We start from the raw sequence: 25394 nt of genomic DNA, 5'->3' as shown, positions 1-25394 counted from the left end.
CGATCTACTACCCATTTCAAGTGATATATACAGAATGGAATCCTTGCCCCCATTAAGGTCTCAAAGGTAAAAGTCAGATCAATGGATTGTTTCTTAATGCTTGGCTACCATATCTTTTTTAAATTTATGCCTTTGCTTGAAGGGGGAACTTTCTTATGACCAGCTGACACAAAAGGATAAGACTCTAGGCTGGATTATCAATGGCCCTGAGGTCAGATTACCAATAGCCCCAGTATCAGTGAAGTGAGCTGTGTGGTATTATAGTTTTTCTCACACATGATCAAAAAACAGCAACAACAACATAACTGGGAAAGGAATTTCTGATTGGCTATTGTGCTTGGTAGAATGTTGACTTGAAGTCAAGATTTACACTAATTCCTGAGAAGTAGCAAATAATTTGTATATATGACCAAGGGAAGAAACAAAACAAGATAATGACCTCATGAGATGAAGAATAGAAGAGTATATTGGAGACCCATGATATTCAGTTTCTCCTTGACATGTGGAACTCTTATTGCTATCAAATAAACATATATGCTCACAAATTGCTTGCAAAGTTTATTTTTCAGATTCAGTCAGCATGAGAATAAAATGTGGTCACCCAGAATAGGTCCATGTCTGAAAGTAAATAAGTGTGTGCTTACCAGAGGTTCCCTACCAGAAACTTCCATGGGAGAATTGGGTAATTAACAGTATGTTTTAACTGGTTGTCAGTAAATCTTTCCCACCCTACCTAGTAGTTGCTAAATGAGGTTCACGAATAAGGTAGCAGTTAAGGCAGGATGGAGGACATTTATGGGCTCAAAGCCTAATTTGATTGAAGCCAATATGAATACCACTATGCTGAAAAAGAAGTGATATGCCTTATGGCATCAACATGTGTGCCAGTCATGCAGCTTGGCAACAAGTGAGTAACTTTGATCTTTTCTTTTGGGGAGAGGACAATACTTTTTTTTTTTTTCTGATATAACCTGCTATTGATTTTTATTTTCTTTTTATGTTCAATATGTCTCAGAAAGTGGAGATAGGCTTATTGAATATTCATTCACTACCATGAAATGCTACACAGCATTTCTTCCAACCAAGGAATTTGTTTCAAAATAAAAAAGCAAACAAACAGAGGCAATAGGTACATATTGCATGAATTATTTTGTAATTCCTTATTATTCATAGATAGTAAGTCTTAAAGGATTGGCCTATTGAGAATTCCACTCTGACACCAGCTGAGGGATACTACCCCCTCCCCCGAGGGATACTTACCTCCCCACACACAACTTTCCAGCAAGTTTAGTGCGCTTGATTGCAGGAGGTGATATTAGCTGAACCATAAGTCAACATTTACATTCTCTTCCATTTGCTGAAACTCTTTGCTAGCCATTTTGAGTCTTTCGTGACTCTAGAGCAGCTTTCCTAAGCAGAAAAGGCTATCACCATATTGTCTGGGATGATCAATTCTATCAAGAGAAAATAGAGGTTCTGTCACAGAGTAAGTGCTGAGATGTAAGTGTGCTGTTGACTCTGTTTTATCATTCCCTGAAGAAAAAGGTATTGAAAACCTCCTACAGCCTCATCTGAATGGATTTTCAAGGGCTCAAATCCCTCATAATTTTTCCAACTGACAAACTCTGGTACATCCTGAGAGGAAAAAAAGCTCAAATGAAGTGATAGACATGGAGGAAAGTCAAGAGCTTTGGGACCAACTATAGGAGTGATACCTGTAATACATACCTGTGTTTAGCTATTATTCATCTTTTGTTGGTATTACCAATATACTCACATGCCAATTTTCTTTCCCTACCACTGGGCATAGTGTTTAATGAATGTTAAATTTACCACTAGTCTAAGTTACATAGAAAGGTGAGTAGTACATAAAAGGGTGATGATAAATTAGATTGGGCAAGTGTTAATAATTGTACAGTTTTATTTATATAAATAATTTTGTACAAGGCACGTTCAGAAATATATGTATAGGAAGAAAGATACGTGTGTGGCAGCAAAGTGGTAGAATATATTGAAGATGACAGTCATGGTGTTTTTGAACCTCAACTTCTCATTTTTGCTAACTCCCTCAATGTATATAAAATATAAGGAGAGAAGTGGGCTCAAGGGAGTAACCTTAATTCACTTTTAGTCTTACCGATTTTGTGTTATCCGTAGAACATCCGGTTAGAGGTATAAATTCAGAGTTATATCAATGTGTCTGTAACTCATGGAAGAGCTTGGAGTTGGAGACACAGATTGGAAATTCTCAGTGTATAATACATCTACTTGTGTATAAAATCATCCAAGAAGCCTGAGTAATATGAGATGAATGGGATGTAACTTTGGAGAACTGAGATGTCAAGAATGGTGAAGGTGTCCACAAATGTAGGAACACTAGTAAAAATGATGTCACAGAAACAGCAAGAAAAATGTTTCAAGAAAGAAAGAGTGAAAATGGCATCAGACCCTACTTCAAGAATTATAAGGCCACTGGTGTTTTAAGAAGAGAAGTTTCATAGAATGAAAGGGATCATGTAACTGGCATAGAAAAGGGAAGAAAGAGAACAAAAACTTAGTTTCAATAAGCTTGGCTGTGAAGGGAAAGGATGAAACAGGATAATGTCCTCACAAGATGAAGAGTAGAAGAATATATTGGAAAGCCATGATGTGACTCAGTTTCCCCTTGAGGTATAGTATTCTTATGGCTATCAATAAAAACATATGCTCAATAATTGCTTGCAAAGTTGTATTTATTTTTCAGATCCAGTCAACAAGAGAACAAAATGCCTCATAATGAGAATTCACTTTTTGAGTGAGATACAAATGTTTAGTTATACTATATAGTTGATCATTTTTGTTCATTTATAAAATAAATACCTAGCCTGTTCTACCCAGAAATGTTATAATAGTGTTAACTGACTGCTGGGGTTACAGATTGTTGGCATATGTCTGAGCAAGAACAGGTTGTGACGTGCCTGTATCTGTAAGGTATTGTACTGCCATCAGGACAGCTAAGAACAACTTCTCGGAACTCATAGTTATCTTCTCGGCAGCAAAGGCATGAATTTGTCAACTTAAAGAGTGTATAATTGTACCTAAAGAAAAAGAAAATTCAGCAATAAATATTTTGGGGATATCTTCTGAGGCAAATTGACATCAATGCTCAAATTATAATTGTCAAAGTGATTTAATAATCCTTCCAATCAATTTATTCTTTTCCTATAACTTGCATTTACCCCTCACCATGAACTTCTGATGTGAATCAGTGATATTAGCATGTAAGACCAAAAGAAATAAATCCAAAATGGAAATGTATAAGGTCATAATTAGAGTATTATGGTGCAGATATATAAACAGATTTTTAAATATACTTCATGCCAAATTATTATTCTCTATATATTAACCTGTACATGAAAGTATCCATGAAGGAAAAAAAATATATATATATTATGTCTAACATGCAAGTGATGGTTTAGAAACACATTTTCAAACAAGAGTACTTGCTCATGTACTTTGAGTAATCACTGTGTAAAAATAAATACATTTGCCATGAACAAATTATGTTTGATTTCTTTAGAAAACTGCTTTAAAATAATTCATCGCTATTGAAAATGTTTATTTCTCAGATCTTAATGTTTCAGATATTTGTTTTATCAGGTCTTGATCATTAGCTGTCATGTAAAAAATGTTCCATGTAATGTTTTAAAAGCTTAATTTCCTCCATAATGTTACAAAATTAATGCACAGTACGCATTCAGATAAAAACTTACCAGACAGTCTTCTTGCATTCCCCTACACACCTTGCCATCTCGACTCTTTTCTGGCAACCATTGTACTTAATAGTCACATTCACAGGTGAAGATCTACAATTAGTCTTACCTAAAACAAAATGGACAACAGAATCACAAATGAGGTTTAACATTAACAATTGCTAAGTCTCAGTTTTCTTAACCTTAAGTAGAGAATAACAACAAACAATACTTCACAGCATTGTTGAAGGGATTAACTTCCTCGGAACCTAGCCCAAGGTACCTGGCTAATATTCAACAATTGTCTTTAATAAATGTTATCTTTTTATTATTGTTATCATTACTATCATAGAAGAAGGAGGAGGGAGGGGACAAGGAGAAAGGAGGAGGAAAGAGGAGGGAGGGAAGGGAAGATGAAGGGAATGGATTGTTTTTGACAACCATTTCTACTTTTTGATTATCCTTATGATCTAATATATCAATTTACAACACAACCTGGTGATATTAGGAGAGCAAACTACATTTTTTTTCCTGAAAATTAAATTTCTCTCTTATAAGCATCATTGTTTTTAACTGGGAAGAATGTTTCAACCAACATGAAAAAGAAACATTATGTACAAGTATCAATTATTAGTTTAAACATATAGGTTAGATTACCTGTTATGTTAAAAACACAGGAGACTTTCTATTAATGATCTGCCATTTTGTTTTAAACAAACACTAAATTTTTGTCAACAGTTGACATTTCCTCTACATGTGGAGCTTAAAGCTACTTACATGTATAGCAACATTTTTTTGAATCATAGACTCGGTCTTCCTATAGGGGCAAGAGAAATAGAAAAAAGACTTAAAAAGTCTGTATTTTTGTATAAATAATATAACATTTCTTAACTTAGTGGAATAACATTACAAAGGGGAAAAGGGAACAGATAAACATGATGATCTCAGATCCAGGAAGCATAGATGAAAGAGCATAGTAATAAAAATGAGTCTGAATAATTACCCTGAAATTTTATAATAGTGAGTAGAAAGGGAAAAAGCATTTAAATTCTTCTTCAAAATAACACACAAAGGGTAAAAAAAATTTCCCTCCCTTATTTTAATTGAATAATACCTTAATAATGATATTACTACTGAACACTGTAAGTTTCTCATAGGCAGGACTTTTATCTTACACATCATTATACTCTTATACCTATCAATATCTCAAAGTAAAAACTCAATAAATCCAGTGTTGGATTTAAGCTGAAATCAAACTTTAAGCTATATTATCAATTATATCTTTAGAAAGAAAAATTAGCTAAGATTGAACCATAAATTGGGAGCATTTATTATTAACTAATTAATTTAAAACTTAAGATTAAAACTTAGCATATTAAGGGGAAGGTAAAAATGAAGACTGTGTCACAAAGAAAGTTCTGAACAGTAAATTTACATGTGATTTTATGACAAATTTACATTTTTATAGAAAATGATTAACCAGAATCCATAAGCCTGAAAAAAACAAAGATTTTTTTTTTGGTTTGTTTAAAAATGGTAAAATGCTTTCCAAAGCAACTTACCTCTAGAATAGCACTAAATTAAGTTTTATAGAGCCTGCAAATATAACTTTGATATGAAAAATATACTTGGCAATAAAAGGTGCGAAACATAGCTGGAATGGTATCAACAAGGAATTTATGTCTGTTGGCCAGACACGTACTTTTCCAAATGAGAAAGAAGACAGCTTGTGTTTATAAGAAGTGGATGTTGTTGATCATTACTTAAGAGGATGACTTACTTCTGGACACCAAGTCTGCTTTGGGCAGTCTTGGACCACTGCAACAAAACCAGTGTTGTGGCAGGAGTAGGAGATGCATGGGTTGCTGGGATCATCAAATGAAGCACCAATCTGGGAAGCAGGGAGGAAACAGAGAACAAAGTGATTATTCACCTGGATTTCTTTTTGAGGTTGAAAATAAAATCTGTTTAAAAAAATAAAATTCATGTTTAATGAATTTCCAGAGACACTTTTGGTCATTAATTAATATCTAAGAAAAAGTGGATTGAAAGACTCCAACTTCCATGAATAAACCAGTGTGCCTCCTTGAGAGCACAGAAGGTGTCAGGATTCTCGATCCCTAAATGAAGATCAACATCTACCCAGTTACTCTATTTTTCAAATATTTTCAAGAAAGGTTATTTTATGGTGAGCAGTTAACCAATTATTATGCTACAAGTTTGAGGGAAAACAAGAAATCTAAGTAGAAAAAAATTGTACAAAATAGTTTTATCAGATTATCACAAATGTCAATCCCACAAGACATCCTACTTCTGCCTCAGCTTGTGTTCCTACTTCTGCTTGTGTTCCTGTATTTTTAAAGTTCTCTGGATTGCTTTAAAAATAATTTATGTTCAAAATTCAAACTCCAGTTTGGGAAACTGTATTTCAAATGGCAAAATCAACTTTCTGGTAAACTGGAATTTTATTATTTCAACTATTTTGCATATAAATGTTTAGAGGTAAAACTTTCCTTTTGTTCTATAAACATCATCATATTTTATGTTTAAAAACTGGCATAGTTTCTCAAGTCACTATCATCTTTGGAAAATAAAAATTAAGCAACCCAGAGAGGAATTTGAGTGTGATAAGTTATTGAGCTAAAACTCTCATTGGCTCTGTTTTATATATTTCTTAACATACTTCATAGATTTTATTTTAAACTTTTTTAATATTAAGTATCACCAGTTCAAATGTATTATCAATTTGAGAACTATCTGGGTTTTATGACTTCTTGGTACTTTTTCTAAAAAGTTAAATTACTTTCCAGAATGCCAAATCAGACATCAAAATCCAGCTCTGAATATACATGTTGGTATATTCACATAATAGGGTTCCAGTCTCTGGGGGTTTTTCATTTGATCTCTGACAGTTTGGCCATCTGATCTTTCTGGTTATAATTACAGTTTAACTCTGTTAATTGATTTAAATGTCACAGAGGGTACCTTCTCCATCTGGTCAGACCCCTGGGAAATTTTATTCAGAAGTTAGGTAGTTAATGATCAAGTATATTTTCCCCCTTTGAACTGAGTCTTATATGTAACTGAGTGTTACACTTAATGCTCTTTTTGAAATGAATATAGGGGAAAAAATTGAACAGATTCTGCTCTACCATTACCCATAGATTTTCCATACTATAAGCTGAAAGAGCCTGCCATTCATTCATAATTATGTAAATAAAATATTTAAAAATTAAAAACAGCCTTACCTCATAATCGATACTGTTAAACAAACATGTTCTTGGTTCTGAAAAATAAATACATCATTTTTTCTTAAAATAAACATAATTCTGTTTTTTTAATAAACCAGAAACTGTATATGGGATCATATTTATCAACTAGTTAAAATGTTTCTTCCCACAACACCATCATCTCCTTTTAATCTACTGATTATATTCATAACTGTTAATTCTGGGTTTCCTCCACTCCAGAGATAGTGAGGTTTAAGAGGGCAAGTATGATTCTGTTTTATCGATCACACCTATCTAGCATAGAGTTGACACATATTAGAAGCTTAGTAAATATTTCTTGAACACATAAATAAGTAAATAACTCTTCAATTCAAATAATGTATTGTGGATACACACCACAGTATCCAATTTCACAGCAGGTGTCGTTATCTTGGAACTTTACGAGTCTCTCTCCAGTTTTGCATGTGGGTGCAGAAGGGCACTCCTTGAGGCTACAGTCCACAGTATTTGCATCAGTACAGGTGCATGTGTAACAATTGGCAGTCCATTCCTCTCCAGGCTACAGAAACAAACCAAGTTTAGACTTCTGTTCAAATATAGGAATGACAGGAAATTTAGATTAAAGTAGAGAAAAACTGTACTCACAGATTTCTTTTCTCCCAGTGGACCATGACAAACTGTTAACATGAGATGGTAAATGCTAATTAAATTTGGCAAAATAGAACCATCTGTTATATGTAGATAACCACCAGGTTGCCAATACTGTAACTGGAACTAGGGTTTCAGAAACAGAATTATGGAGAATTGTATGGTACTGTAAAGGGGATAAATCACATCCATTTACTTGAGTAAATTGTCTCTAATGAGTATAGGTCTATTTCCTATTTTACAATTCCAGCATAGGATAAATATTTAATTTCTGCTGGCAGTGGTCAATAAATCTTATGACTACTGTTTTGCATACTGTTTTTCAGTCTGACTTCTACCACCATAATCCTACAAGTCACTAAGACTTTGTAATTATAAGGCCCTTATCATAAGGCCCTTTATCAGTTTTTCAAGTTTCCTACAATTGCTAACATTTTTAACTCTCAGGTTCTTGGAAATGTTCTCCTTCCTTCAGATTCAACACTCTGAAACTCCTTTCTTTACTAGCAGCTTTTTCTCTTTCCTCTCATTGCCTCTACCCTTTCTCTGGCACTTTCTACCATCTCCAGTGTCCACTATAATGTTAAGTGGATGACTCTCAAATTCATAGCTCCAGGCCAGACACCTCTTGTAAAGTATAGAGCCAGGATTCCCTCAGCTTAATAGTATCACGGCAGATCTATGAGACCCTAACACTCAATATGCACAAAACAGATTATATCACCTTGCCCCTGAAACCAGTCTCTCATCTGAACTGGCTTCCTCCTGTTGAGAACCAAACTATCCTTTCAATTATTTGAGTTTAGACTTTAGGACTCATTTTGATTCCTTCCATTCAATCGGTATCCAATCGACCACAATTGGTATCCAATCGACCACAAAATCCTGTATTTTCTCTTTTTTTAGAGTGTTTTCTCTTTTTTCAGTGTTTCAGAATTCATTGTTTATGCACTACACTCAGTGCTCCATGCAATACGTGCCCTCCTTAATACCCACCACCAGACTCATCCAACCCCTCACCCCACCCCCCAAAACCCTCAGTTTGTTTCTCAGAGTCCACAGTCTCTCATGGTTTGTCTCCCCCTCCATTTTCCCCTAACTCCACTTCAACACCTTCCTTTCCTGGTTATACTACAATGCTACCACAGGACTTTGTTATTTTTAAGCTAGCATACTTGGGTTTTTCCAGAAAACTCTGACTCGCACTTCTTCCTGATCCAATCAATTCCTTATACCATAGGTAGAATAATTTTTCTAAAGCCTAATTTTCATCTCAGCACTACCTTGGTTGAAAACTTTTTTTAAAAAGTACTTATTTTTTTATTTGAGAGAGAAAGAGAGAGCACCGGTGAGTGGAAGAGGGAGAGAATCTTCAAGCAGTTTCCCTGCTAAGCATGGGGCCCAACTTGGGACTTGATTTTCACAACCCATGAGATCCTGGCCTGAGATGAAAATGAAACACTTAACCGACTGAGTCCCCCAGGCATCCCTTGGCTAGAAACTTCTGATGGCCCCTTAGAGACTTATAAAACAAATACTTTCTTTCAGCATTCTAACTTCTGAGGTCTGCCACAGTGTGACACCAAACTCCCTTCTCAACTTAGTCTCACTTCTCTCATTTACATACCCTGGACTAGTCTACACATTATTCTCAAATTCCAGTTTTATACTGAAATACCTAAGAACTCCTCCAAAGTACACAATACATATAAAACATATGTGACACTTAAAATGTGCTCTCTATATAATACATATTTCACGCTTTTCAAAGCTGTGATAACCAAGACAGCATTGTACTGGCACAAAAACAGACACACAGACCAGTGGAACAGAGTAGAGTCCAGATATGGACCTGCAACTCTATGGTCAAATAATCTTCAACAAATCAGGAAAAAATATCCAGTAAAAAAAAAGACAGTCTCTTCAATAAATGGTGCTGGGAAAATTGGACAGCTAAGCATAGAAGAATGAAACTTGACCATTCTCTTACACCATACATAAAGATAAACTCGAAATGGATGAAAGACCTCAATGTGAGACAGGAATCTATCAAAATCCTGGAGGAGAACATAGGCAGTAACCTCTTCAAATTTGGTCACAGCAACTTCTTTCAAGACATGTCTCCAAAGGCAAAGGAAACAAAAGTGGAAATGAACTTTTGGGACTTCATCAAGATCAAAAGCATCTGCACAGCAAAGGAAACAGTCAACAGAGCAAAGAGGCAACCCAAGGAATGGGAGGAGATTTTCATAAAGGACACTATAGACAAAGGGCTGATATCCAAGATCTATAAAGAACTCCTCAAACTCAACACTCAAAAAACAGATAACCACGTCAAAAAATGGGCAGAAGATATGAACAGAAGCTTCTCCAAAAATGACATACAAATGGCTAACAGACACATGAAAAAATGTTCATCATCATTAGCCATCAGGGAAATTCAAATCAAAACCACATTGAGATACCACCTTACACCAGAATGGCCAAAATTAACAAGACAGTAAACAACAAGTGTTGGAGAGGATGTGGAGAAAGGGGAACCCTCTTACATGGTTGGTGGGAATGCAAGTTGGTGCAGCCACTTTGGAAAACAGTGTGGAGATTCCTTAAGAAATTAAAAATAGAGCTACCCTATATTTGATCTGCAAGGAGAACAGTGAATGTAGAATGATTGAATTTCAAGTGGAAGTATTATTACCTGGAGGTGGTGGATGTGATGGTGGACATCCTGTGTAAAAACAGATACCACATGTTAGCCTCTAAAGTTACAGAATTTGTTTGGGGGTAAAATTTGTAATAACTGAAAATAATTGGCTATATCACTAGTCTTACAAACAGACTTATTCTTGTCTACCTTCCCTTTCTGCTCCTCATGGCATTTCAAATTCTACCATTAGAGAATATTCCCCTTGAAGCTCAAATTTTAATGAGAGGGGAATATGGGAATTTAAAGGAGAAAGGATAAAACATTAAGGTAAACTTCTCTTCAATTTTTTTATTTGGCAGACACTGCCAATAAATAGGACAGTAAAATATATATTCAAAAAGGAAGAGGACAATTCAGATATAGGAAAATATAAGTATTATTACTAATCCAGTTTTAGTCCTTTATCTTTTTATCCTCTATCTATTTTCCTGAAATATTCCAATATTACTCCATCTCCACCTGAACCAAATGGTTTAAGCTGGTTATATGTTTCTTTTTAAGACTTCACATATCACATATTTTGGTCAACTCAACAATTCACTCAAATTTTCATATTCTACTTCCAAACTTCTAAAAAATCAAGTTAGTATTTTTATTCTACCTATCCAGCCAAAGGCCAGCCTAGAAGTAACAATGTTTGAGAGGAACTTAAAATTGTTACATGTTTAGGTAAAGGGGCCTCAACAACCAATAGGTACAGAAAAAGAGAAAGGAAATTAGTTAAAGATGTGGGAGTTTGGGGAATAAATATCTCTCTCTACTGAATGATGCTAAACTAATCCCCAATTATAATGTTTAGCAGATTAGCAGAAGCCAACAACAGGAGAGAGAAATGATCTAACAGACATAGGTACACTAATCAGGAAGTTATATTGCCATCACTCACTTGTTTGCATTTTAGTTTCAGAGGTTTCCTTGACTTCTGTGGAAGCAGTGACTGCTAAGGAAATAACAAAAGTGGTGATTGGAGAAGCTAGAGTTTGACTTCTGATAAGCTTCTCTGTCTTCTGAAATGCCACCAAACAAAGTTCTTTTATTATTATTTGACTTACCTGTGGTAGAAATTCCAGAAGCAGTGGTTGTTACAAATGCTTCCCTGGAGGTACCTAAAATGAAGAGAAGAAAAGCAATGAACTTTTTCTGCTTTCAGAAGAAAAGGTCCTAAGACATCTCCACACGGACCAAGAGTCTCAGAGACCTGCAATGTACTAATGCATCTACTAGTGTTAGTGCATGTTCCTGTGACTGAAACATAAGAGGTCTATTTTAGCAATCTCCCTGCTGACAGAAATGAATTGAATATTTTTCCTGACCCCAGTAAATTTCTCATTATAGGTCACTTTCTCTAAATGATACAAACTTTTTTCACAACAAATTCTTTTACTTCTTATAACTTGGTTTCCTGGTTCTCCTGTATTCGTTTTTTTCCCTCCTGTATTAGTTTTTAGGAGAGTTACAATACAGTTAAAAAAATTATAAAACATTTGTGTTGATCAAGATGTCCAAAAATCAGCTTGACTAAATTTTAGACAGGTTTCTTCCTGATCATAAGGCCCTGGACTCTCTTTTCTTAGCCCTTTTACAAAAAAAAAAAAAATTGCAGTTGTAAATTCTTTATCTCCCCTTTTGAGATATAATTCTTCTCCCAGTCTCTGGATAGTTTCACAACCCAAGAATGTCTTCTTCAAAGGCCTGCTTCCAAGGTCTGTCTCTATGAAATATAGTCATTGAGAATAACAGTAACCCTATCTCTCTGTCTCTGTGGAAGCTGGAGGCTAACTTCATTCATTCTTCATCATAAGTTTAGGTGAATTTTTTTTTTCTGGGTTTCTTCCACTGGAGAATCAAAGAGTTAACTCACTGGAAATAGATCATGTGAATGACTATAATACAGACATTCTCTCATTTACTAATCAGATTCTAGATGATTCTGGTTGTTTCTAGATTCTAGATAATCTAGTTGTTTCTGATTCTCTAGCTGATGAGCCAATTGTCCCTGTCACTCCAGCTAAACCTAAAATAGATTGTCCTGTTGTTCCTGATCCTTCATGGAATGGTCTTGTGGTTCCTGATCCTCCAGCTGCCTGTCCTGTTGTCCTTGCTTCATTGGAAGATCATCTACTTGTCTGTGATCCTTCTATGGATGGTCTGGTGGTCCTTGAACTTACAACAGAGGTTTTAATTGTTTCTGATTTTCCAGAAAATGATCTGTTTGTCCCTGACCCTTCAGGAAAGACAGCCTTCTGATTTTCCAGCAAAGCATCCAGCTGTTGCTAACCAAGTGATGGTCCAGATATCTCTGTCAAGTCTGCTGATGGTACAAATGTTTCTGATTCTGCAACAGCTGGTCCAGTTGTCCATGATCCACCAGTTGATGGTCCACTTGTCCTTGATATACCAGATGATGATCTAGTTGTTCCTAATTCTTTAGCTGATGGTCCAGTGGTATCAGAATCTCCAGATGATGATTCCATTGTCCCTGTCACTCCAGATGATGGTCCAGTTGTCCCTGAATCTAAAACAGATGATCTAGTTGTCCCTGATTCTTCACATAGTGGGTGAGTTGTCCTCGAAACTAAAACTGATGATCCCATTCTTCCTGATCCTCCAATGGATGGTCCTGTGGTTCCTGAACCTCCAGCTGCTCATCCAGTTGTTCCAGATTCATGTGATCTCGAGTAATCTCGAGTTGTCTGTGATCGTCCTGTAGATGTTTCAGTAGTCCCTAATGTTACAACAGAGGTTCCGGTTTTTTTTTTTCCTCTGATGCTCCAGCTGATAGTGCAATGGTCCCTGACCCTCTAACTGCTCTTCCAGTTGTCTCCGGTCCTCTAGGTGATGGTCCACTTGACCCTGCCAACCCTGTCGATGGTGTAGACATTCCTTATCCTACAACAAATGGTGCAGTTATTTTCAGCAGATGGTCCAGTTGTTCCTAACCAAGTGATGATCTAGATATCCATTTGAATCCTGCTGATGCTACAGATGTTCCTGATTTTACAACAGATGTTCCAGTTGTCCCTGACCATCAAGTTGATGAGCCAGTTGTCCTTGACATACTAGCTGATGATCTAGTTGTTCCTAATACTTTAGCTCTTGGTCCTGTCATCTCTGTGTTTCAAGGTGATGGTCTAGTTGTCCCTGGCACGCCAGATGATGGTCCATTTGTCCCTGTACCTATGACATATGTTCTAGTTGTTTGTAATCCTTCAAATGATGGTCAAGTTTTCCCTGAACCCAGAACAGACAGTCCTGTTGTTCATGATCATTCAGTCAATAGTCCTGTAGTCCCTGATTCCCCAGCTGCTTGTCTAGTGTCTGTGCTTTTTCAGCCAATTGTCCAGTTGTTTGCAATCTTCCTATGGATGGTCCAGTAGTCCCTGACTTTTCAACAGAACTTTCAGTTGCTTCTGGTACTCCAGCAAATAATCCTGTTGTCCCCAATCCATAAGCTAATGGTCCAGTTTTGCTAATCCAAGTTATGGTCCAGTTTTTCCTGCCAAACCTATTGGTGGTATACATGTTCCTGAGCCTACACAATAGGTCCAGTCATCTCTGACTCTTTAGCTGGTGATCTAGTTGTTGCTGAACCTGCTGATGATGGTCCTGTTTTTCCTGTCACTACAGATGATAGCACAGTTATCCCCAATCCTTCAGCTGATGTTCCAGTTATCCCTGGACTTCCCTCTGATGGTCCAGTTTTTACTGTTTATTCAACAGAATTTCCAGTTGTCTTTGCCAAAACAAGTAGTAAAAATTCTTGTCATGTTTTAAAGCTGTCATGTGTTTGTTTTTGTTGTTGTTTTTGTTGTTGTTGTTGTTGTTAACCTAGGGGCTCATGCTCTCTTTCCCCTCCACTATAGCTTTCAAGCCTCTTCATGGACACCAGTATATTTCATACTTTTTATTCTATGGTGTAACTTCCTCCTGGTTATGCTTTCAGCAATTCTTTATTGACTATCTTGTATGTTGTGTATGCTCCCAGCAACATGTAAGTATTACTCATTTTATCATCCGAACAACCTTACGGCATATATAGTACAACTTTCCCTTTTTATAGAGTAGAACCTGAAGTAGTGTTTCAATGATGTAGCTAGTAATTAGATAGTTCTTTGTTCTCATAGAGCATTCTAGTTGGATGTGAGAGATATGCAGACATATAAATGATATTACTATCCAATCAAACAAATTCACACAAAGAAAATTGTCAGAGCACTAATACAAAGTGAGGTGCTATTGAGCAACTGGGATTCTATTTTAGACTACTTGGCCAGCAAAGACCTCTCTGAAAAAATGTCCTTTTTTTTGAGATTGGAGAGAAGCAGAAAGCTATGTGAAACTCTAGGGAAATAGCATTCCAGACAGTGTGAACAGCCAGTGCAAAAGCCATAAGACTGAAATGAATTATATGAGGTAGAGAAGCAGAACTAGAAGGTGAATGTATTTAGATCATTGGAGGTTACAGGGAGGACATTAGAAGTTAAGGACAAATATATAGGATTGTTCAAGTTATTGTGTATATGGTGACAGAAGTTGGACTTTTCCTAAATGCAATGGAATATAATTTTATGCAAGGGAATGATATATTTGTATATATTTAAAAACCCTCTCACTACTCTATAGAGAATATATGGAAAAGAGTGTACAATAGGAGTAGGAAGCTTAGTTTGAGGTGATTTCAGTAATCAGGACTATTCATGAATGCTCTGGGCTAGAGTGGTGATAAAGGAGTTTGAGAACAGAGGATGGGTTTAAAATATGTTTTATAAGTAGTATTAGCAACCTTTGTTTTTACATGTGGGGTGCAAAATAAAAAGAAGAAAGGCATCAAGGGTAATTGTAATTTGTGTGTGTGTGTGTGTGTGTGTGTGTGTGTAAACTGTGTCAGTGATGGCACCATTTATTGATATGGGAAAGAACAGGAATATGGGATTGATATGGGAGAACACGTTGTGGATATGAAAATAAATAAGAATTTGGTCTAGGTCATGTCAATTCTGGAATGCCTATTAGATATCTAAATGGAAATGTCAAGTTAGCAACTGAGCATGAATCTAGACTTCCAGAGAAATCAAGATTAGAAACATATATTTGGAAATTTGCATCTAAGATGTCTTTAAAAATTTCCTGTACTTGAATTACTTCCTACAGATTATGCAACTACCCCCATTAGGCCTGTCTTGTTTCTGACTACCAGAAGTTTCTCTATGAGCTCAGTTTAAGGGCAAATCCCATCATCCAATTCATGCTCTTGCATTTTTGTACATACTAATTTGCTAGTACTCTGCCTCTGAAACCTCAAGTTTATTTTCTTTTTTAAAGAAAAGATTTTATGTATTTATTTGAGAGAGAGAATGAGAGAGGGAGCATGAGCAGGGTGAGGGGCAGAGAGAGAGAGGGAGAAGCAGACTCTCCATTGAGCAGGTGTCCTGTACATGGCTCCATCCCAGGAACCCAGGACCATGATCTGAACTGAAGGCAGATGCTTAATCGACTGAGCCACCCAGGCAGCCCATGAAACCTCAAGTTTATTTTCATTCAAGTAACTTTGAATTGCTATTTTGTTTGAAGTCTTGAAACAATCCCACCTTACCTCATATCCTGTCATCCATTAACACTAAGTAAAGAATAAATTTTGGTTTTCTCTATCATCTTTGGCATTCTAAAACCATGCTGGGCCTTGTGTCTTTTATTCTAAGCTCTTACTTCTTCCACTCTGTATCACAATTATTTCTATTCTGTCCTGTACAGTCCACATGCAATGATTTAAAAAATCTCTTCTATATGCTTAACTATTTAAAAAAATTCTTCTACCTCCTCCTGGCCTTAGTCCAATGTGACCAATTTTATAACAAATTGGCATCACCCAGAATGCTCTTGTTCTGAGATCCTATTATCAAGAATTCCTCCAAAGAACAGATGAGGATGGAAATCTTAGATTTGTAGGGACATGGATCTACACAATAGTGTGTGTGTGTGTGTGTGTGTGTGTGTGTGTGTGTGTGTGTGTGGTGCCTGTTTCTAGCAAAGCTTCACTATTTGGGTATAGCAGCAAATAACCTATTCCCTCCCAAATCTTTAATCCTCCTGGAAGGTTCTCTGTCATATAGTCTATTGTTTTTATCTCATTAATAAAAAAACCTCTGAATCTGTTACTATATTGCCAACTCTCATTCACTTTTTTTTACATATTCATCAGAATGTCCACCAGATATTATCAAGTCAAGCACTGAGCCAGGCACTAAAAACAAACGTAAACCAAAATATGCAAGGTGAAAAGACCTTCTGTCTCTAGATTGACGGAAATCCACCATGTTGATGGCCTGTCTCATAATCAAGAATGACTGGATGAAGAATCAGCCATCTAGGCCCTGTCTTAGCCCCAAAACATACTCATCCTATGACTAAAGTAAACACATTGATTTTTTATTTACAAAATGTGAATAATCTGAAGGGTTTGAAGAGGTGGGGGGGTGGGAGGTTGGGGGAACCAGGTGGTGGGTATTAGAGAAGGCACGGACTGCATGGAGCACTGGGTGTGGTACAAAAACAATGAATACTGTTATGCTGAAAATAAATAAAAAATAAATTAAAAAAAAGTAAAGCAAAAAGAAAAACAAACAAACAAAAAGAATTCAACATTTTACTCTTAGGTAACTGTCATACATTGAAATAATTGTATTTTAACGTCTAATTTAGAAAAAAAAATTTAGTCTTATATTTCATTAAATGTCATCTGATTTGGGCTTCAAAAATGTGAATAATAAAATAAAATTAAATAAAACAAAATAATTGACAGTGCATTAGTAATGTACTGTCAATTGCACAGCGTAGTTATATGATTCAAATAAGTAAATATATGTAAAAACATTTTGTTCATTTTATACTTAGTATACTTTTTCTGATTATAATTTTTACTTTTGTAAAAACAGATTAAGATAACTTTACAAATTATATTATATGATGATAAATGACTATCTCATGTTTTTATTTCATTAATCAAGTTGTACTCAATATATCCAGTAAAAACTCAAGCTGAAAAACAGTATGATTTTGTCTTACCAATTACATTTTTCATGTACTTTTCTATTTGCCTATTTCATGAGAAATATTTACCGATCCCCTTTCTTATTCTCTTTCTTCTTTCCTCTCTGTTCCATATCTTTAGTCCTATGAAACAAGTTAAGTATTAAGAGACAAAAATGTTATTTACTAAGGGGTGTCCATAGCCATTTCATAGGGCATATACTCATTTTATATTTCCTCATCAGGTGAGTTTTGAACAAATAAGGTAAGTATAGTCATGTCCTATTTGCAAGTCAAGAAAAGAAGAATTTTTTAAACCAATGTGCAGAGATTTTAGGGAGAAAATTATTTTCTGAATTTTTAGACAATTCAGAAGGCCATGTTACTGATTATTCTCAGAAATGTGGAAACTGTTCATCAAAGTTCAGATCACTTTGCTGTTCAATAAGGAACTTATAAAGAAATATGTTACTATTTTAAATTATGACATTTTCTTATACTAAACCATGAAATTCTCCAAATACTAAAGGTAATCGTTTTTGTGAAGATTGTAAAAAGAAAAATTCCAACTTGACTTTAAATATACTTGTTGAAGTCTAATAACTGTTTAATATCCAGAAGCCCATTATCTAAGAAGGAAAATAATTTGTTGAATTCTCAAATATTTCTACTAGAGGAAAATCATATTATCAATCAATAAAATGCAAAAATAGCTAACATACCATTTTGTGATTATTTAGTACTTTCAATTTATATGTTGTCTAAGTGATTTTGTGTAGAGCAATGCGAACCTTAGATAGATGAATAAATGTAACTAACTGGATGAGCAAATGCCCCTAACTCAAAAACAACATTTAAGGACCAAATATAAGATGAAATGTTAGTCACTATTACTTTTTTACTTAATTCAGTTATGGTTATATCAAGTAATATTCTAGTGATTTCTATATTGGTCATATAAGAATGCCAGATTCAAAATGTTGCATTAGTCTTATTTAGTAATAGAGAACACCTGAATTGTCAGATCATTGTCATTATCTGTAAATCATGTGTTGCACTGATCACCTAATAGTGCGTAAATAATGAATAACAAAGAATTTAATGTCAATCTAATTGATTCACATAATATTCACAAATTGTAGTGCTATTTTTAAGCAAGAAGGATTTCCAAGTAAATAAATATTCTAATGAATATCTTTTATAAGCCCGTTTCTACACCAACAGATTTTTTTTTTGTGACTTCTTGTGTTTAGCTAATGTCACCTGATTTATCTGAAGAGCTTGTAGTACCACCACTGGGTGGAACAGGTCTAGTTTCATCTCCACTAGTTGCACCACCAGATATTTCAGATCTACCTGCTATTAAGGAAAAAGATGGTAAAGGCTAATTCCCAGAATTTCTTAAGTTAGGAGATAACTAATTCTGACTTAAATTAAATTCTAATAAAAAATTACAAAAATTTCCATTTTTCTGTATCAATAATACTACCCTTTATACATTTCCAAAGATGTACTTTGACATACATTTATTTTTTTATTGAAGTTTCATAGATTACATTTCCCCATTTTTTTATTGATAAGAAAACTGAAATTACAGAAGTTGAGGGATACATTTATTTAATTGCATGATACTGGTCTTAGGAAAAATATTTACATATGGACATTGCTTGGGCAGGTAGTTTATTTGGGGAATTTTTTCCCCCATCAGAAATGGTTACTGAACATTTATCAAATGTCTTTTTAGGCTTTATGTAGATAATTAGTTGCTTTTATTTCTCTTAGATCTGTTAGTATGAACTGTATTAATGGATTTCCCAATTTTTAAAACACTTTTACTAAAAATTAATAGGAATTATTATTAAACCTTATTTTGTGTGCTTTTGATTTCTAATTTCAGCCATTTGTTGTTTATATGCAAACTCTTAAATTGCTACTTTTTTGGGCTTTTCACTTTTTTTCTCTTTTGATAAGCTATATTTTACAGTAACATTTTTATATAATCCCTTTAGCATCCTCCCAATTTTCTTTTCAGGTAGTATCTACTGGTTCTCCCTTAATAAAGAATAATAATTACTAATATTATTTCTTCTTCCCTTCTCCTTCTCTTGTTCTGTACTTTCCAAATTAAATGCCATTTTCTTTCTTGATATTATTTGTTTTTACCACTTTAATAAATTTGAGCTACTCTTGTCTGGTTCATGAGCTTTAAATAATTTGTTTGACTACTATCTAATTAATAAGATTATTACATCTTCCTTCTTTTTGCTGATGTAGAATATATATTGGGGTTTGGAGTCAACAGCCAAGAAAGAATTCTTGAGATGTCTTTGGTGCAAAAAGTTGGTTTTATTAAAGCATGGGGACGGACCCATGAGTAGAAAGAGCTGCACTGGGGTCATAAAGAGTGGTCCCTTACATACTTTCAAGTTGGGAGGGGGTTAGGATAGCTTAAGTCTCTAAGGAATTTGGGAACAGGATTCAAGGACCTTGAGGGGGGTAGTAGCTATTGTTGGGAAAAAGTCATTCATTACTGTCTAATAATGAGACCCTTCTGATATATATCGGTGGGTCATATACTTGGCAGATGATTGCCAACACTATCGGGGGTAAAGATTAAGGAAGCTTCCAAAGGAATTTGTATACATTAAACTAGAGTTGCAGGATCCTGGGAGTAGGGCTAAGATTGCCTTTGCATTTAACAAACTACTAACACTCAGGCAGCTGAGTTCCTAGAAGAATGGCGCTCTGCCTGTTTCAAGGACTTGTCAATGGGCTGTTAAGTAGTAAGGGAATTTAATTTTTCTCTTGCCTTTATTTCCAACATCTTCCCCATTTATCTATTTATTACTATGATATTTTTAGTTGGTCAAATATGAAATATTTATGAAGTTCTTTTCCACTTTTCTAACTTTGGTTCCAGTTTTAGAGCTAGAGTTAAAAATTGTGCTATAATCATTTCAGTCATTTTCAAGGCATCTCTTTGTTGTTTAACATTCATCCTCTAGTGATTTTATTATGAAGGGCTCATGGGTACATAATTCCCAGAATTCCTTCATGTTTTCAACTATTTGCCTAGAGCTTGATACCTGAATTACATTTAGCTGCACTAACAACGCTTAGCCCACATTTTCCTTCTTTGAGTTTCTTAATGCTACTCTGTCTTGACAAGTCTGATACCAACCTGATTTTCTTTCTTTTTTTTTAAGATTTATTTATTTATTTATTTGACAGTGAGAGAGAGACAGCAAGAGAGGGAACACAAGCAGGGGGAGTGGGAGAGGGAGACGCAGGCTTCCTGCTGAGCAGGGAGCACAATGTGGGGCTCAATTCCAGGACCCTGGGATCATGACCTGAGCCAAAGGCAGGCGCTTAATGACTGAGCCACCCAGGCATCCCTGATTTTCTTTCTTTTTGAATGACTTTCTCTTTTTGCCTCAAGGTCCAGAGAATGTATCTTTCAAGTCTAACAGATTTCCTTTTCTTTTTCTGTTTCCTTTTCAAGTCTAACAGTTTTCTAAATTAACTCACCAAAATGACTGTTAAAGATTTAAGCTTCCAGGTATATATCATAGGTCCCTTCAACATAGAAATTTAGGATTTCTCTTTTAATTGTAGGAAACTTGTCCTGGTTTACAGTTTTAAATGTTAGTTCTGTTTCATTGCTTTTGCTTCTCCAGAAACTGAAATAATCTATATGTTGGATATTTTTATCTGTTTCCTGTAATGATGCCTAACTCTGATCTACTTAAACTTTTTAAATGTCTGCAATATTTTTTGGATCTTCTCAATTCTATCCTCTACAGCCCCTGCCATGCTTTCAGTCTCATATATTTTCTGCTGGGTAGATTGAAACTGGTTTGTATTTTTTAGATATTTTTTCTTTATTTTTTAATATTTCTCCTGAAATTTCATCAGTTCCAATTTGATATCTTCCTACTATTTATCTATTTTGACACTAGTTTTTTAATTTATAATTCTGATGTCTATTGCTGCAGTTTGTTTCTTATTTTAAATTCTTGTTAATGTTCTGTTTCCTTTGTTTCATGACTAGATTTTGCTATTGCTGAGAACTGCTAAAAATATATATGTTATATCTATACATATAAGTATAAACTATGTATATATGTCAGTATATATACACATGTATATATATATATGTATATATATATATATAAATGTATATAATTATATACTTTCACGTTGGAAGGGGGTTAGGGATAGCTTAAGTCTCTCAGGAATTTTGGAACAATCTTTCTATAGACATTTGAATTTTACTTTTCTTTTTCATGTTTTTTGCATTGGATTTTCCTGGAACATAGAAGGAGATCCTATGGAGTGGGGATGAAGAGACTTTATTGTGGCTCACCAGATTTCACAGATCAAGGGCTTCCTTTTATGTTGTTCATGGTGAAAGGAAGCTTCTTTTTTTTAAGAGGCATCTCTTTGTCTGTCTTCTAACTCATACTTACTATCCTGTTTTCTTAAGGCCCTTGGCTTTGAAGATTTCTTTCTTTCTTTCTTCTTTCTTTCTTTCTTTTTTTTTTTCTTATGACACCCAGGCTACAAAGATTCTTCCACCTTCCTGGTGTGTCTCCCTTGCCTCCAAGACAGTCAGTACTTTCACAGGGCTGCTTGACCTCATTCTGTGAACTTTCCTATCTTCTCTCTTTCAACTCCACATGAAAAAGGGCTCTGAATTGCTGGGTCTCAGACCTTCTCTCAGCAGTCTTGTTCAGGGTAGAGCCCTTTCCCTCAAGGGGTAAACCCTAGTTGATGCTATGTTCTACCACTATTAAGTAACTCTCTATACTCCCCTCTCCTCTGGGAAGCCCTGACCTGAATCTCAGAGAACCACTCTGAGTCCCAGAGCCATCTTCCCCAATCTTTGGAGTCTCAGCCTGCTCTGTCCCTCTAAACTCCCAAGGTGTGGGCCCAGTGATATTACGTTTTGCAGAAGGAGGTATGTGTAGATTCTAATGTATGCAGCCACCATTTTCCTGCCCCGCCCCTGCCTCCCAACTGGTTCCCCATTAAGTTTAAATGCTACCCAATTCTAAGATCATCAGTGCAAATTAGAAATCAGGTTAGTACAGATCACACCCTGCTGAGGGTGGTATGATGGGACACAGCCAAAAAAATGAGGACAAACCTTATCTGATTTCTCAGGACTTGGGGTTCTAGTGCCTGTTTCCCTAGGGGTGCTGCCACCTCCAGTCCCAGAGGTTGCTTCAGGCAAGACTCTAGGCATGGCTTAATCTTACAAAAAAAAACATAAGTTAGCTAAAGTATGAACTTGATCATCTTTGGAGGATGGCTTACAAAAACAAAAATTTTAATTAAGAGGCTTAATTCTTTCTGGTACAAATAAGGGGACACTGCCCCTTTCTTTTTCTTAGACCATTTGCTTTGCAAAATTTGTCATTTCAGATGTTTTCTTTCTTTGAAATGTATGTATATCTTTCAAAAATCTGAATAGGCTTCTTTCCAGCTTAATGACCCAGGAAGGTCTTTCTCAAGGCCTTGGGAACTATCTTTTGGGAATGTAAACATCAAGGGAGATAGTACTCTTATCTCCCTCTAGGGACAAACCTTCCTCCTTTATCAGGAGGATAAAACCCCATAAAACCAGTTAACCGTCACCCCAATTAACAGGTGAATTTAGGATAAACTGTGTATAATAAATGGTGTTTTAAAGTTTTCTTATTTGAGGGTGCCTGGGTGGCTCAGTGGGTTAAAGCCTCTGCCTTCAGCTCGGGTCATGATCTCAGGGTCCTGGGATCAGGGCCCGCATCAGGCTCTCTGCTCAGCGGGGAGCCTGCTTCCCCCTCTCTCTCTGCCTGCCTCTCTGCCTGCTTGTGATCTCTCTCTCTCTCTCTCTGTCAAATAAATAAATAAAATCTTTAAAAAAAAATAAAGTTTTCTTATTTGAGAACCAGTAATTATTTTTCTTAAGAAAATGTATGTAAAGGTGGTCTGCTTGTAAGATTCCTGTCTTTACAATCTCTAAGTGGATTTAGCTCATAATTTGCATCACTTGCAAGTTTAATACTTATTCCATTGAAAACTGTTTTTTTTTTTTTTTCTCTACTGTCTTTGGGCCTGGGTATCTGGGTTGAGAGAAGATTTTGTTTTCAATTCTATGACCTTAACAGCTAAAATATGACTGTTCTTTATCCCATAAAATTGAATATATCCTTAAAATTCCACTCAACTCACTCATGTTTTGAGGTTTTGCTCAAGTTAAAGTATAAAGATATAGTCATAGTGTACTGATCATACTAACACTTTATTTTCAAGATAGAATAATTTTATCTTGTTTTTAACTCTGACTAATCAGTTCCCTAATAGAATTTCCTTCTGAGTTCTCATTCCAAGCCTGTCATGGAACATTTCTTTGATTTTGATTCTTTTCTGCCATAATGGTATTTGCCTTCGCATATATATAAATATTAATTACTTTTGCTCAAAAATAAAATTCTAAGGGAACAAATACATGACTATTCTGTTTTCTAGAGCACTCAGTATGATATTATTTACATAACAGAGAGGTATTGATTAATTTTTTATCTCCAGTATTGACATTAAACAAATAATGATAATTAAATTCTTTAGGACACATTGTCTCTGTCACAATGTTAAGTAAAGAAATCACTTGTGGAGTATAAGGAATAACATGGAGGACATTACGAGAAGGAAAGGAAAAGTTAATTGGGGAAAATCAGAAGGGGAGAAGAACCATGAGAGACTGTGGACTCTGAGAAACAAATTGAGGGTTTTGGAAGGGAGGGGGGTCAGGGGATGGGTGAGCCTGGTGGTGGGTAATAAGGAGGGCATGTATTGCATGGAGCAGCGCATGTGGTACATAAACAATGAAATCTTGGAACACTGAAAAAATTAAATTAAATTTAAAAAAAAGAAAACTCATTTCCATTGCCTAGATTTATTTTGATTATGCTCTTTCAGTACCTGATGCAACAGAAGTGGTTTTGCCAGCAGCTACAAAAGCGGCTGCAAATCCCCTATCTGCTGCTCCTAATTGAAAAGAACATTGGCAATCGATTCACAAAATGATTGTCAGATTTAGTACATAATCACAAAAGACACCCTGTAAATTTAAAACCCAGAAAAAAAAATCACATTCCAAATGGGACATACTTAATACTAACAAAGTGTTTCTTACTTATGTGAACTTCACAATTCAATGGCACCTTGCATTTATAACTGGCAATTCTAGTCTAAATAAATGGTTGTGATACAAATGATCAAACTATACCTGTTCAATAGTCATAAAATTAAAAAGCCATTGAAACTATAATCATTGCTAAATGGACTTAAATTTCTCATGAAAACTTGAATTCCCAGCTAAGTTCATGATGGAACACGGTCAAAATAAGCAATCGGGCCTGCCGCTTGTAGCTGATGATCAAACTGGCCTGAAACCAATGAAAGTGATCTAGTGGTCATGCCTTCACCAATTCCAGTGGTACTTCCACAGATTCCTGTATTTATAAACTGTGTACTGGGAGACCATATACATTAATATATATTTAATGCAGTAAAATAGTAGATTTGAAGGAAAGATTGGAGAAAACAGCAAATTAAAGATCCACTAAAAGCTGTCCATCATTTTTATGACATTCCCAATGATTCCTTGATATGTCAATAATACAAATAAAAAAAAACAAGGTTGTGATAAAAGATACTTCCTGTTTTGGCACTTATTTTAAATTTTGAAAAAGCTATATTCTCTCAATGACATTCTTAACACAGTCTTTGACAGGGTCTTATCTTAATGAGGCTCAAGTGGAATCACCCACAGTTAATCGACTATACATTAAAAACTACACCAAAATGTATACGGAGATTTGGAGCAGCAGAACACATTGCATTGCCCTGTCCTTTCAAAGAACTTTAAATACAATGGATTGTGGAAAAGCTTCATGAATTGGGTCATGTCTGGCCTCAGCTCTCACTTGGAGCCAGATAGGCAAAGCATGACCCCATGCCCATCCGGACTCAGGCTCAGATGCCCAGAGGCAGGAATCTGGGGAT

The 25394-nt window shown here is 35.4% G+C and overlaps 1 protein-coding gene across 1 annotated transcript; it reads right to left on the bottom strand.

The window, feature by feature from the left end:
- Nucleotides 1–2893: 2893 nt before the first annotated feature.
- Nucleotides 2894–24374, bottom strand: LOC111157911 (mucin 19, oligomeric; the record flags this gene model as incomplete). The annotated part of the gene is made up of 11 exons (XM_022519637.1): nucleotides 2894–3077; nucleotides 3753–3861; nucleotides 4509–4548; nucleotides 5512–5622; nucleotides 6980–7017; nucleotides 7358–7520; nucleotides 7607–7638; nucleotides 10308–10337; nucleotides 11203–11256; nucleotides 11369–11422; nucleotides 24309–24374. Coding segments are annotated over 11 exons (881 nt in total), but the record flags the coding sequence as incomplete, so codon positions are not given.
- Between the last annotated feature and the right edge of the window lie 1020 nt (nucleotides 24375–25394).

The sequence above is a fragment of the Enhydra lutris genome, unplaced genomic scaffold (genome assembly GCF_002288905.1).
Source record: "Enhydra lutris kenyoni isolate GAN:26980312 unplaced genomic scaffold, ASM228890v2 scaffoldscaffold56, whole genome shotgun sequence".
NCBI lineage: Eukaryota > Metazoa > Chordata > Mammalia > Carnivora > Mustelidae > Enhydra > Enhydra lutris.
This window is presented reverse-complemented; position numbering and strand designations above follow the sequence as displayed.